This window comes from Brassica oleracea, chromosome C2 (genome assembly GCF_000695525.1).
Source record: "Brassica oleracea var. oleracea cultivar TO1000 chromosome C2, BOL, whole genome shotgun sequence".
In the NCBI taxonomy this organism is placed as follows: Eukaryota; Viridiplantae; Streptophyta; class Magnoliopsida; order Brassicales; family Brassicaceae; genus Brassica; species Brassica oleracea.
In genome coordinates, this window is record NC_027749.1 from 52299456 (window position 1) to 52313293 (window position 13838).

Below are 13838 nucleotides of genomic sequence, written 5' to 3' on the forward strand. Positions count from 1 at the left end.
CCTAAACCCTAAACCCTAAACCCTAAACCCTAAACCCTAATAATCTCCAATACCCCTTTAATCTCAAATATCCCTTCATGCCATATACTAATCTTGAATACCCCTTATTCTCTAATACCCCTTTAATCTCAAATACCATTATTCTCAAATAAATACCCATTTAATCTCAAGTACCCTTATTCCCAAATATACCTTATCTCAAAAAAAAACTTAATCTCAAATATTCCTAATCTCCAATACCCCTTAATCCCATATACTAATCTTGAATACCCCTTAATCGCTCATTTACACCTTAATCCCATATACCTTTTAGTCTCATATACCCCTTATTCTCAATTACATAATCTCAAATACTCTTTAAATCCGAACTATCTTTTAATCTCATATACCCATAATCCAATATCCCATTTAATTTCATATACCCTTTATTCTCAAATATTACTAATTTCAAATACTCTTTAATTTCAAATACCTTAATCTCATATAGTGTGTTCGTTTGTGTTAAGAAAGCCCAAGTAATAAACCTAAATATAATATAAACTTGTATAAGCAAGTCCAATAATAAACCTAGATATTTCAAAATTGGACCGATCCTATTTAACTTCAGAACCTAGGTAATGTTAACTATTAGAAGCAAGCTCAAATAATAAACTTAAATATTTATAAAATTTACGCACATGGGCTAGTGCCAAATCCATCGACATCAAATTATTAACTTGGCACCGTAAGCTCAAACTAGAGGGTCCAGCCCATTGCCAAATCCGAAATTTGAGTTTCCAAAAAGACCCGAAAATATTAAAATTGATGCACTTTTTGAAAAGGCCGAAAATATTTTTAATGACAACTTAGAAAATAGTTGTCAGGTAACCTGATAAATAGGTTGAGCCCAACGGCTCTTGATACGCAGGCCCAAGCTGAATAACGCCAGATTCCTTCCCTTGCTTCACCAACAATTTTGAATGATCTGCAACACATATCTCACATAAGAAACAAAAATCCATAAAAATCTTACCAGTAATTCGTAAAACAAAAAACGACAAACATCGCGGTGATTAAGGTATTGGGGAAAAAGAGAAACGAGGTCCGGATACTTACCGCAACGACAGCATTAGCGTAACTCTTGATCAATCCCGATCACCTCTGCACCGTCACCACCGTCTCCGTAAGTCCCGCTTTCTATTGGGAACGAATGTAGCTACGATCTGTTTCCGAGCAGGGTCTGAGGTACACGAAAACAGTAAACAAAATAAAAGATTTAAAGTTTCAAATTGGAATCAAGACACGAAAACCCTAAAACAAGAAGACGAGAAAGAACAATATATTCATGAAGATTGGAGACGGTTCCTCGAATCTTACCTCTGACTTTTCCTTGCTTTGATCATGGCGGCTTGAGATGAGACGAGAGATATGGAACCACCAGGTCCACGACTCCACGACCTTTCCTTGCTTTCATGGCAGGCAGCCTTAATCACGTTGAAGCGAGATTGACGTCAATCGTCTGAACTTGATATCCTCAACACATCGATCGGACCCGACTCGTCAATGGCCTTCGCTTCGATATTGGTGATCGATGAACTTCGCTATTTTGTGTCTCTCTCCTCTTTTCTTGTTCTCGCTATTTTCTCTCTCTGCCGTTTCTCAAAGATCAGAAAATAAGAGTGATTCGAATTTTGAAAGACAAGGAAGAGAAGTTATAAAGAAGATCTTCAGAATCTTTTAACTGAAACAGAATTAGCCGTTGCTTTGGATAACATTTCAGGTTAATCATTCTATGTAAAACGGCATCGTTTATTACTTATTTAAATCAACAAAGACACACCGTCATGCGGCGCCAAAGGTAATAGAAAGCGACCTTTTATTGATCAGTTTCAGTCAGTATACAAAAACAATTAAACAAGGTTATTAAAAGTTACAAAAACAAAGTTGATTATATATATGTATATATGACTAATTAGTTGATACAAAAAAATAATATATATGACTAGTTCAAGTTCATGATGCTTCTTGTTCTTATGTATGTTGTTTTTGTTTTTCGCTTTCTCTGCCTCTAACTACTCAAACTTATATTATTTCCACTTGATCCATCAGACACTATTTAGACAATCTCTATCTGCAACAAAAGCACGTCCAATGATAAGGGTTCGACGATTGGATCTCTCAAAATGCATCACAAGGTTAAGGCTGATGGATTGAAAAGTTGAGTTGAGAAAGACCTCTTCCTGCTCTCTTTCTGTTAACTGACAAGCCACAGGGTAACGTCTCTCTGCTGCATATTGTGCTTAGCTAGAGAGCGTCTCGAAGCACCGATGTGAAAAGAAAATTAATAGAAAGAATGTGGCAACCTGACATTGCTAGAGTCCATATACATATATGCCTCTGTTTCAATTTGGTGAAGTCAACTTGTTGTGTTAATTGACAGTAGGTCTTATGTGTACTCAGTTGGAGCGTGAAGTTGGTTGCAGTTGCTTGGGAGGCAATCTATTTGCTATGGGTTATTTGTCGACCCACTTGTATTTGGTTTCTAGAGTAACTTGAGCTCATGGGAGAGGACAACAGTACCTAGGTGATATATATACATAGACGCTGAGCTATCTGTAGCTGGGAATGGGACCTTAAAAATTCTTCAGGCTTGCCTGCCTTGAATATATAGTTCAATATTGTATTTTGCATGTGTTCATATCAGACAATTATTTTCGGTGAACTGATTTGTTGCATTTGGATTTTGTAAACAACCGACAAAACATTCGTCACTTAAAGTTTTAGTGAAATGAGAAGAGAACAAATGTTAAAGAAGAGAAGAGAAGGCAGTAAGAGTTCAAGAAGGAGTGACGCCCTGTTTGGCCTTTAAGGACAAGCTCCTCGGTGGTGGTCCCTATGATCTAGTTGGCTCGCTTCAGCCCCATGCAGTATATGTAGATTCTATAAAGGGAGATAAGGAGATTATAGATACTTACAATGGCACCATAAGACATCTTGTAAGTAGAAATGAATCTGCCGTTGAAGAAATAATCAACAAATGGACCAAAGATGATGAGTGAGAGGCCCTAGGGTATTTCTTCTAAAGTGAACCTATTGACTAATTCAAGAAAGAGAGAACTTGAGCATCATCATCAAGGATGAAATTTTTCGTACACAGAGCGATTGTACTTGCGTTTTGGGATTGTACTGTTTCTTGCTGGCTGGTGCCCGATTGTGGAATTGGCGAAACCAAACGATGTTCTTAGTAATGTCTATGAAATGTCTACCTGAACTTTGACATTCTGGATCATTATTTTAATACTTCAGGTTACTTTTTTATTTTTATGGTTCGAGACGGCTTTGTGTGGTATTTTCAACGATCTGTTTCCCAGTAATGAAAAAAGAGAAAGTTAGACATAGCATTACACTTTCAATAGAGAGACTCTACTTTAGAGTAGGATATTTCTACAAAAAATATGGTGAAAAGCAGTGATACTATCATCTCAAGTTCACCTACACAAATTTCATAGCATTATTCAACTATCTCCCTCATCTCTTAGCGTTCGATATTCTTCGATCTCCAACAAGTCTTCTTCCTCACTTTTTTTACCAGCTTGCTCTTTCCAGTATGCTACTAACTTTTTCAATCGCACCATCTCTTTGGATGAAATATGTTTGCTGGGATCATTCACAATCATTCTCACTCTCGATGCATATCTGACAACACCATTACAAGAACCATAATTGACAATTGTATCTGCATTATTTATGAGGGCTGCAAACTATTAGATATATAGGAAGTCAGACTTACAGAAGAGAATTGTATGTCTCGTCCAAATTTGATTCGGCTGGAGATACATTAACAAACATTAACGTCTTGGCATTGCCGCCCAATGAATCACTCATCAACATTGTTAACTTGTGATTCCTGTAAGGAATATGTTGGCTGCCTGAAGATAAAGCACCAATGACATCACCTAATGCAGAAAGTGATTTATTGATACTTTGAGCTTCTTTGAGTTGGCAACCAGCAGAGCCTGACTTTTTTACTCTCTCAGAACCAGCAAGATCCACAAAACTCAACTGCAAATTAACAAATAGAGGATCAGAATTTGCCCCCATGAAAATAATTCTCATATAGTCCACGAAAAGGATAGTGAGCCACAATTTATGAGACAATGAGAAATATAATCATTGTCTCATAATATGGATCTATTTCATCCTTATTGTATTACAGCACTAAAGGTTTATCACAGTGTACCAGACCAATTATTTAGTGCGAGATAAATGTAACTTATATTTTCTCTCAGATACGATGGACAAGGCATGAAAAGTTAAAGAACTTTTTCTTTGACCTAAGTGTTGTCAAAATTTTGAGAAAAAAAAAGTTTTGAGTCAATCAGTGTGAAATTGGTCACCTTGCCCCTTGAAGCAGACTGGGTTTGAAGATCGATACTTTCGATAACAACCGAAAGTATTAGGTGAGATCTTGAGCTTTCTTCATTCATATTTGTTCCAGAAACATGTCGTCGTTCAGATCCTCTTTCAATAATCATTCGCAGTTCCTCCAAAGTGGATATAGGTATAGTTGTCACATTCTCGACAAAGACCATACCCTACGAAATGCATATCAAATTTATGTGTCCACAAACCAATTAAATATATATATATCACATTACCTTAGAATCTTTTTTAATATCTAGTTTCAAGCGTCTTGCACTTTTCGGTAGCAGAAGGTCTACAAGTGTGTCTTGATAAAGTTCCACCATATACGCCTGCATGATTTCTTGTCGTCATTTGATGCCAGAATCTTTGACCATAACATATGTATCAGGATAACAAATTACCTTTAGAGAAAATGAAAATCTATTGCTATCTCGCTTTAATATTTTGAAAAGTTCCTTCGTGGCTCGAGGTGTGAGTCCAGGATTGTTCTCATGCCCATATATTGTGAACGTTTTTCCAGAACCAGTTTGACCATATGCGAAGATGCAAACATTATATCCATCTACAGCTGACTGTATCAAATACTATTAAAGAAGAATTATATTAGTTCCCAAAACAAAATGCAAAGGATGAAAGGGAAATGAACATAGTTACACATCACAATAATACCTTTGTGTCTTCGAAGACATCATCTTGGCTAGCAAGCATGTCAAATACACGATCATATATGTGTTGCTTTCGTTTGTCATCTTTCCACGGATGCTCGACTGTAAACTCATCCACACTTGTTAGCATCTGTTTTTCTCTCTCTGACCTCTCTTTTTCATTTAGCGGTCTTATCCGACAGTATACTCTAATTTTCCCCTTCATATCTACAATCAAATACAAACAAAAAAAATATATAAACAAATTCTAAAAAGAATCCAGCAATGAACCTCATTGTAAGTAACGTAATCATTATATTACCTTCTATAGTATTGTAATATCTTTTCCTTAGAACTTGTTCTTCCTTGTAAAGTATTTCTAGCTCAGCAAGTTGGGCTCCTTGCATCTTCAAAATGGCAGCTGTTTGCTCATTTTTTCTGTCAATGTCCTACAACCATGATATTGGAATGGAACGTCTCACCTTTATTTTAAATTTTTAGCTAAATCATGAAAATACATTTCCACCATTCAAATAAAAACAATATTAAAACGATGAAGAGTAATTAAAGAGTACATATACCTCTTTCATTTCTCTTAACTCCTCGAGCTCTTTCAAATTATTCTGCAAGAGCTTCATATCAGAAGTCTTAGTTTCAATCGTACATTCAGCCCTATCCAAGTCTTGAGTAAGGGCATCAAGCTTATTTTCAAGTTCAGAAACTTGAAGCTTTAAAACCTTTCTTTCTTGTTCATATCTCTTTTGGTTTTCAACCTGAAATGTTGAAGAGTCAACAACAAGCTAGTATTTCCTACTTATCGGTTCGAATCACCATAAATCTAATACTGATATTCACCTCCTCTGTTTTCTTATTTTCAATATTGAAAACACTTTGCTCCAATATTTTGTTGTGACTCAACAACCTCTTTGAATTCTCAACTGCAATGTGCAATTCCTTATTCCGAACTTCTAACTCAGTTTGGATTTTGTATAATTTCTGTGACAGAAAATTAATTTTTAAAACACAGAATCGCTTACAAAGAACAACATAATATACTCAGTAACTATAGCACACCGACTATGAACCACTTTTTAACACATGATATATATTCACCTGATTATTCATTTCAGTTAATTCTGATTTACTTGATTTTGTGTTGCCCGACTTTGCCAACCTTGCTTCTGTTCCTCGCAGTTCAGACATCAAGGACTACAGTAGATAAAATGAATAAATAAACAACTCCAACCAAGCAAAAGAAAGAAGAGAGAGTTATGTTATAACTAACTTGAATAGTTGTTTCCTTCTCATCACACAACGTCTTAAGTTTTTCACGGTCTAAAGTAACCTCCAACAAATTTTTCCGTTCAGGCTCTAAGTTATGGCGTATAGCTTCTAACTCTTCACGCAGAGTAACTTCTTGCAGATGTTTCTCTCGCAGTTCATCCATCAACTATACAACAACATGAAAAATGTGGTAGTAGTTCATCAGCATCAACTCTAAAAAATAAAGAGCCCAGAAAATAACATTCTACATACAGTGCATGAAAATAGTGAGGAAGGGGTGAAAACCATTGCACTATCTCACAACTGACAGAGATAGCAATCCATGATAAAATCATCTGTACTATGTTATTTCATGTGTTTCGACAGAGTTAGCTTTCCCTCTAAAATTCAATTTTACACGACAAAGAAACTTGAAATCCCAAAGAATATGTACCTTATCATTCTTCTTCTGGGACTCTTCAAACGCCTTAGACAAATCTTGCACACGTTTTTCATACACTTCAAGATTTTGCGGCTTAGAACTGCAGGATATATCTCCTCCATTGACCAAGCTATTGGCAGCATATCGGGCTTTGGAGTAACGACGCAACATAACATCATTTATATGTGTTTGTAAAGCAACACAGATTTCTTCTCCCTACAAAGAATAAACTGGTGGTTCACAGTTACAAGTTGCCCAAATCTGTTGTCGTAAAGAAGAGCAATAATAATGATCCTAAAACAATGATGACTGAACCTGTTTTGTCTCAAACTGAAATATGTGAAGAACACCAGCAACTCTCATTTTGAAAAAGACAGCAGTGTTGCTGCTGCCAAATTGCATTATGTCACGTAATTCAGCTGAGTGCAGATACTCTTTAGGAACCGGTCGAAAAAAGTGAACCTAACGAATTCAAATCCAACAAAATACATAAGAATTCCAAAGAAAAATAACATATTCTAAAGAGTCATAAAGTATAGCGTCGACTTTGAAACTGACCCCACGTTTGTTGATACCCAAAATAATTCGTCCAGGTAAAAGGCCAATCGGATCATCTATCTTGCGTACGCTAAAAAACACAGAATTCCCATATGGCAGTGCTTTCAGTATCCGTAGGAATTGTTGTCTTGCATCATCTTTGGTCACGTTCTCCTACATTCCCACGGACACATACGAAGGAACTTTTAGCATGCTATCACTTCAATCGGATTGTAAGATCCAAGTGAATAAAAGGCATGGGGTCATTCCTACCATCGAACTGTATCGAGCAAGGATATCCAATTCCCATTCACGCTTGGCTCGGGTTATTGCTATTTGTCTCGGCAAAAATCGCTCAAGAAGTGATGTCCAGTCACTGATCCGTGACCCAATGAGGAATAAAATGATATTATAATCGTAACTTTGAAAACAAGCATCCTAAGGTTCAAGACAAGGAAAAATAAAAAGGAGTTTAGAATACTAACATGCATGACTCGGGACTATTGACAAACCCAATGCCAACAAGAATTTGTAAGGCACAAAGCTGAGCAGCATCATCCCTTCCAACAGGATAGTTTCCTAGTAAATAGTCATGTTGCAGCTGCATGCATGTGTGTGTGTGTGTCAGCACGGAAATGCAAGTTTTCATGTCAAAACAAAGGTGTGATTAGTGAAGAAACAGCTCACTTGTACATAGGAAAGCTGCACAAACATCAGATCTGTTACAGCTTCATCAGACTCTCGGAATAATTTTTTTTTAAAGACTAGTTTGCAGTGTAGTATCTCTCCTTTATTTCTATCTTTAATAGCTTTGAATTCTGCGAGGAGATCGCCAATATACTTGTTATCATCCAATCCTATATATTCCTCTGCAAATGACGGGTAGAGAAACAATCGATATTGTAGGGGACTCAGAGTTTTTAAGAAAATGATCAAGAAATAATATGAAGCATACCATTTCCAGGATCAGATGATTTGGAAGTTGAAACCACTTTACGACATTCAAACAAACCGAAGCTAGAAAAGGCTGATAGTTTAATTGTCCCAGCTAGCTCCTGATAAGGAAATGTGAATGCAACAGTGAGAGAGAATTATAACCGAAAGCAAAGGGGGGGGGAGCTACTTAGAACAAATGCATTACACATTTTCACTGCTTTGAACAAGAATATCGCAGTGCAATGCAAGGAAAACAGAAAGGAAAGAAGAGGATACCTCAACAGCATCAGAGACTGTAGTAGGCATGTCATAAGATATTTCTTCAAAAGTTTCATCGAGAAAGAAGACAATGGTTGTAAGCTTTCTACGGGTCAAAAGAGCTTCAATTTCTTCACGGCAAGGGGTGGTATGCCTAGGACCAGCTTTGATAGAGCGCTTTAAGGCCTTGGAAGTATTAAGAGAAAGAATCAGAGCCTCTGGTTCAGTTGTTGCATCGTGCGCGACATTGTGGATATACTCAGAGAGATATCCAGCGATATCTTTGCTAGGGGGCATTGAGGATGCACATAAGTACATGAGTTCCCACGCTCGTATCAAGTAGTGCCTGTCAGGATTATGTCTAGTCTGTTTGGAGATTTGGGCAAAAAGTTCGTCGCGGAGTTCAACACGCTTCAAGGTTTTTTTGAAAAGCTTTCCAACAAGGTGAATGCGTTCATCTAAAGAGGGTGGAGTAGAAGAATCAACGCCCATATACTTTAAGATGAGATTAAACAACTTGGTAGCACGGCTGAGGAGATCGCTGTTAATCTTGAGCAAGGATGTGGGGATGGGATCCTGGAAGAAGGAGCAACAAAGTCAAGTCAATATAGGATGTTGTAAGTGGAGCAGAAGACGAAAAGACCTTCTGGAAGCAAAGCATGTCCTCGAAAGTGAAGCGCTCTTTTTGGAGATGAGAGCCCCCCGATGACTTTTTGGAATAGAAGAAGCCACGCTTGCCACCAGACTGGATTTGCTTCTGCATAAGCCGCAGAAAAGCTTCAACCTGGAAGCGATCGATGAGGGGAATGGCTGCAGCGAGGTCGGCAGGAATTGAGGGAGGAGCTGGGGAGCTGCTAAAATTGTCAAATAAAATTAAATTAAATAATGTTGCCAAAATTCAGAGACAAGCTCTTCAAACACTTACAGAGGAGGAGGAAGAGCAGAGGATTCGGCATCGAAGTCGGTCCCAGAGGGATTGGGAACATAAAAGCAAGAAGAAGAAGAAGAAGAAGAAGCATCGGCTGCAACTTCGTTGCCATTGCCAGAGCTCAGTGAAGAATTACTTCCTCGTTGGCCCTCCATTCCCCCCCCCTACGAGCAAAAGAGAATGAAATTGTAGATCTGGAGCACAAATTGACGACCACACGCGCAGAGAGAGAGAGACGAGACGAGACGAGAGTCACGGGAGATATTTAATTGCCTTTTCTTCCCATTCAATACTACTTCACGATTCAGCTGATGATGGTTTTCTCAGAAGATCACTCGCCGTCCTTGTGTGTGGGTTAAAATTTCGAATCTAAATAAATGAATAGCCGAAGAAAAAACCGAGACGTGCCTCCACGTCGTCCATTATTATAGTTATAGTTGTGCCTCCAACACCAAACACACAAAATCTTCTCAACATCTCTCCGCTTTGGTGTCATCTTTGATTACAATAATAATTTTTTTATTTCTTTATCAATACTGCATGTTTCAGATTAACAATACTGCATGTTTCAGATTAACAATTCAACACAAGCGTAGTGTGTTACATTTAATATGCAAGGCCAATTCAACACAAGCGTAGTGTGTTACATTTATTTTCCTTTTCAGACCTAAACCCATAGTGCTTCTCCATTTCACAGCTTTGCCATTGCTAAGGCTGGCAAATTTTTCCTTGCTGGAAGCTTTAGATCCTCTTCTTCCTCCACTCTCTTGAAGTACTGCTCTACCATCCTATCCTTCATCTCCTCCAGCCGCCATGGCTCCCACTGTAATTTTAACTAGTACATCAACCATCTACACCCCAAAAATTATAAATGGACAGAGATTCTTTTTTTGTCTTAAACCTTTGGATTCTTATCTTTGTCAATCAATATGGCTCTGCACCCCTGCATAAGAAAGACAAGTTGTTTTAATTATGTCTCTACATTTTCAAAAGAAAGAATATACAATGGGAAAAAGTTGACAGAACCTCCACAAAATCTTTGCTTATATCTCCCTTTAGCACATGACACACCATTCTATACTCACGGCTAAGGCATTGCCCCACCCCCTGCAATCTTCCTTCTCTTATCTGCAAATATATATACGCACAGTCAGCTCTTTCCATCATTCTCTCTGAATAGGTGTGATGCAACTAACCGATCTAAGAGAGATTTTAAGGCTTGCTGGTGAAGCCTTTTTCAATGCTCTAATAGTGGTTGAGATCCAATCATCACTGGCCTCTCTCTCCTAAGCAGCACATACGATGATAGAGAGCATCGTCAAAGGTGTATCAGTCAACTTAGCATCGCAATCCAACATATCAACTATATCGATGAAAAACTCACAAGTGCAGCTATAATTTCTTCCACTGTTCTCCCCGAGAAGCACCTATCAATAACATCCAACCTGCCCCAAAAACAAACAAACGGAAAAGCTAAGAAACAGGTGGCCTCTGTTCTAAAGAGAAATAGATTACCTAAAACTTGATAAATATGTAATGTGATCATGATAAATAACAGATCAAATGTTTTAGCACATGACTTAGAATGCGTGAAACTATGGCATGGCAAAAGATACTCAGCAAACTCCGGTACAATAGAAAGAAATAAAGATATGATCATATACACTTGCCTGTGGTAAGCACTCTGCTGTTTAAGGTGCGGATTCTGTGTGCATGCATCGAGAATTGCTGAGACCAAGGTTGGATCACTTGAATCAACTCTGCAAAGTTCTGCTTCCAATGCAGTCAATCTCTGCACAAGGAGTAACCTGACTAAGTAACAATCCTTTGCAGAGTAAATATTGCTTGACAAAAGTCACTCAAGAATGTAATAGGAACGATATAAAAAAATCACAGTCCACAAATTTGGTAATGAACACTAAGTCCTAACAGCTAATCACGCTGGAGAAAATAAACATGATGAACAAGACTCTATTCCAAAGACATATGACAAAAGCGCAAGACAGGACAGACACCTCCAACATTCTTTGGCATGAAGATGATAAATAGAGACATAACTTTTTACAGAGTTTTCAAATGTCAATAAAAACAACCCAACCGCATTCACGACTTTAGCATGTCAAGTTCCTAAAACGCCGGCGGGTGGGAAATACCAAAAGATTTAAGAAAGGGAAATTCATACCGTTGAAGGAAGATAATGAGTAGCAAGACCACAAGCAAGCATGTCAGCGCCATCTAACCTAGCTCCTGTGAGGCAAACATACTCTCCTGAACAAGAAGGTAAGAAGGGTGAGAGAGGGAGATAGCCTGTGGATCTAAAGGAAATGTAAAAAGAAAAAAAAGAAAAAAAAAAGAGTATTGTTACCAAAAAATCCAGGGAGCCTAGACAAGAAGTAGGAGGCGCCTACATCGGGAAAGAGCCCCAGAACTGTCTCGGGCATGGCAAAAACCTTGGAAAAGCGAAAAAGATATGGAATGATGATATGAGCATATAATTGAGGAGCCATTTATATGTCTTTCATAAATGGACATCGAATACCGTGTTCTCAGTAGCAATACGAAATGGACCATGGACGGAGACACCAGCTCCGCCTCCCATGACAATACCATTCAAAATTGAAACCTAATGGAAAACGAACTCACACATGATGAGCGTTATACGAGTAATTCACTGAAAGGAAGGAGGGAGGGAGGGAGGGACCTGAGGTTTGGTATAGGTGGCCATAACATAGTTGAGCATGTATTCATCTGCGAAGAACTTGGCACCGAGTCTCCAATTGCCTAGTTAGTCCACGGAAATAGAGAAAGTAAGAAAAGGAAAAGGAAAAGATGGATAACATATTATACATTACCTTGTCCGATGTCACGAACAACAGCTGAAACATCACCACCAGCACAAAAGGCTCTTCCCTGGCCCTGTGGCAAAAGTTACTTAGTTATTCCACAGAAGAGATATAATAAGCAGAGGATAGTGATTACCTTAAGGATAACAAGTTTCACACTAGGGTCCTCCTCATATGCAAGGAACAGTTGCAGCAACCGAGATATCTAACAATAGAAGATTGATTGAGTCACCATGACGAAACCAAATTGCGCAATAGGGAGAAAGATTCAATACCATTTGGAAGGACAGAGCATTCAGCTGCTTTGGTCTGTTCAGTGTCAATATTCTAACACTCGATTTCTCTTCCTCCAAAACCTGTTATAAATAAAAACAATTGGTTCAGGGAGGGAGGGACGAATTGATCATCATCATTCATGTTAAACAAGAGGAAAACAGACCTGAGAGTGAGAGGCCATCTCCTCTTGTTCTTCTCTTTCTTTCTGACGACGATCCTCAGCCAGCAGCAACTAGATCGAGTGGGGGAAGGGAATGGTACCTTAGTTTTGTCTTCCTTGGGATTAAAAATAGACCAAATTGAAGCTTAAAATTGGGATTTATATCAATCACTTTGATTGGAAAACAAAAACTAACACCTATTTCTCAATTCCAGGCGCCGCGGTGGCGTTAGAGTTATCGAGGTCTTGCTTCGAATTCGCAATGAAGAGATAGAACGAAGATAAGATGGGATAGGATTAAAGCTTTCGAGTTATGTTTTCATTTTCATGTTGGGTATGATAAAAGCTTTTAAGAAAAACAATGATTATATTTATCTGGGCCGTGCTTGGGCTTGCCTCTCGTCCCATTTCACCTCAAGCTTTAATTAGCTTAACTCGAGTACATGTAGCCCATTTTTAGGCCGCACAATGTCTACTTCATACTCAAATGAACTGAACCCGAAACCCAAATCCGATCTGATAAAATAAATCTGAACCTACCGAATAGATCTTATGATATTTCAGGGTGTCTTTTTATCAATGACTATGTTTACCTTTCATTTGATTTTGAATGATCATGTTTGATATTCATTTCTTGTTTTTCAATCGATTTTATTTATGTTTTGGTTACAAAATAAGTATAAATAAGATATTTTAACGCTAAAAAAACGATTTTACTTATGTTTTAGTTACAAAGTATATACAAATCATGTATTTTAAATCGAAGAACCGATTGGAAAGTACATCGGGTTGTACCAGTTTCTTTGAAGATTTACTAACCCCGACATGAATCCGATAGAACCTAAACCGGTCCCAAACCAAACTTTCATATAATCCGAATGAGGCTGACTTTGATAAACCCGTAAAACTGAGAGGACAAAACCGAAACCCGTTTGGGAATACAAATGTCCAGGCCTACTTCATACGTACGTTGTACCTACATGAGCTTCTTACTGGCCTATCTACTTGACTGAAGTACATGTAGCCCAAGGTAAACTGTGCCGACTCCGTACACACGTGCCACATGGTCCAAGCCCCGGGTGGTTTTTTTAAAACTCCGTGACACAATTTTGATCATGTACCTCATTATTTAAATAATCTTGATGAT

The 13838-nt window shown here is 38.1% G+C and overlaps 2 protein-coding genes across 6 annotated transcripts; both read right to left on the minus strand.

Annotated features, from left to right (window-relative positions):
• Positions 1–3331: 3331 nt before the first annotated feature.
• LOC106324625 (kinesin-like calmodulin-binding protein) lies at positions 3332–9818 on the minus strand. Of its 2 annotated transcripts, none has more exons than XM_013762564.1 (21): positions 9410–9818; positions 9128–9338; positions 8503–9060; positions 8246–8345; positions 7978–8159; positions 7776–7891; positions 7564–7666; positions 7312–7464; positions 7069–7215; positions 6766–6969; positions 6334–6498; positions 6162–6257; positions 5904–6044; positions 5630–5821; positions 5371–5497; positions 5074–5276; positions 4806–4988; positions 4638–4733; positions 4377–4574; positions 3770–4041; positions 3332–3675 (listed from the first exon to the last, which is right to left on the minus strand). In XM_013762564.1, the coding sequence occupies exons 1-21, from the start codon at positions 9565–9567 to the stop codon at positions 3495–3497; spliced, it is 3786 nt and encodes a 1261-aa protein (XP_013618018.1). In that variant the 5' UTR covers positions 9568–9818; the 3' UTR covers positions 3332–3494. The 2 variants fall into 2 exon arrangements, with proteins under 2 accessions (XP_013618018.1, XP_013618019.1); XM_013762565.1 differs by having other exon boundaries at positions 9128–9335; positions 9410–9817.
• Positions 9819–9955: 137 nt separating this feature from the next.
• Positions 9956–13012, minus strand: LOC106324626 (3-hydroxyisobutyryl-CoA hydrolase 1). 4 transcript variants are annotated; one of them, XM_013762570.1, is made up of 15 exons: positions 12890–13012; positions 12695–12763; positions 12531–12611; positions 12392–12460; positions 12265–12328; positions 12114–12193; positions 11952–12035; positions 11778–11862; positions 11595–11680; positions 11083–11204; positions 10797–10857; positions 10609–10698; positions 10439–10540; positions 10314–10355; positions 9956–10235 (listed from the first exon to the last, which is right to left on the minus strand). In XM_013762570.1, exons 2-15 carry the CDS (start codon positions 12710–12712, stop codon positions 10104–10106), a joined length of 1116 nt encoding a protein of 371 aa, XP_013618024.1. In that variant the 5' UTR covers positions 12713–12763; positions 12890–13012; the 3' UTR covers positions 9956–10103. The 4 variants fall into 4 exon arrangements, with proteins under 4 accessions (XP_013618024.1, XP_013618020.1, XP_013618023.1 ...); XM_013762566.1 differs by having other exon boundaries at positions 12695–12807; XM_013762569.1 differs by having other exon boundaries at positions 12695–12803; positions 12888–13012.
• Positions 13013–13838: the final 826 nt, after the last annotated feature.

Coding starts and splice junctions, on each gene's coding strand:
- LOC106324625 (XM_013762564.1), bottom strand. CDS start 9,567: ATGGAGGGCCAACGAGGAAGTAATTCTTCACTGAGCTCTGGCAATGGC. Junction 7,465..7,563: donor TTGCTCGATACAGTTCGATG/GTAGGAATGACC, acceptor GTGGGAATGTAG/GAGAACGTGACCAAAGATGA. Junction 5,498..5,629: donor AGTTAAGAGAAATGAAAGAG/GTATATGTACTC, acceptor TCATGGTTGTAG/GACATTGACAGAAAAAATGA.
- LOC106324626 (XM_013762570.1), bottom strand. Junction 12,461..12,530: donor ATGCTCTGTCCTTCCAAATG/GTATTGAATCTT, acceptor TTCTATTGTTAG/ATATCTCGGTTGCTGCAACT. Junction 11,863..11,951: donor GTATTGCTACTGAGAACACG/GTATTCGATGTC, acceptor CGCTTTTCCAAG/GTTTTTGCCATGCCCGAGAC.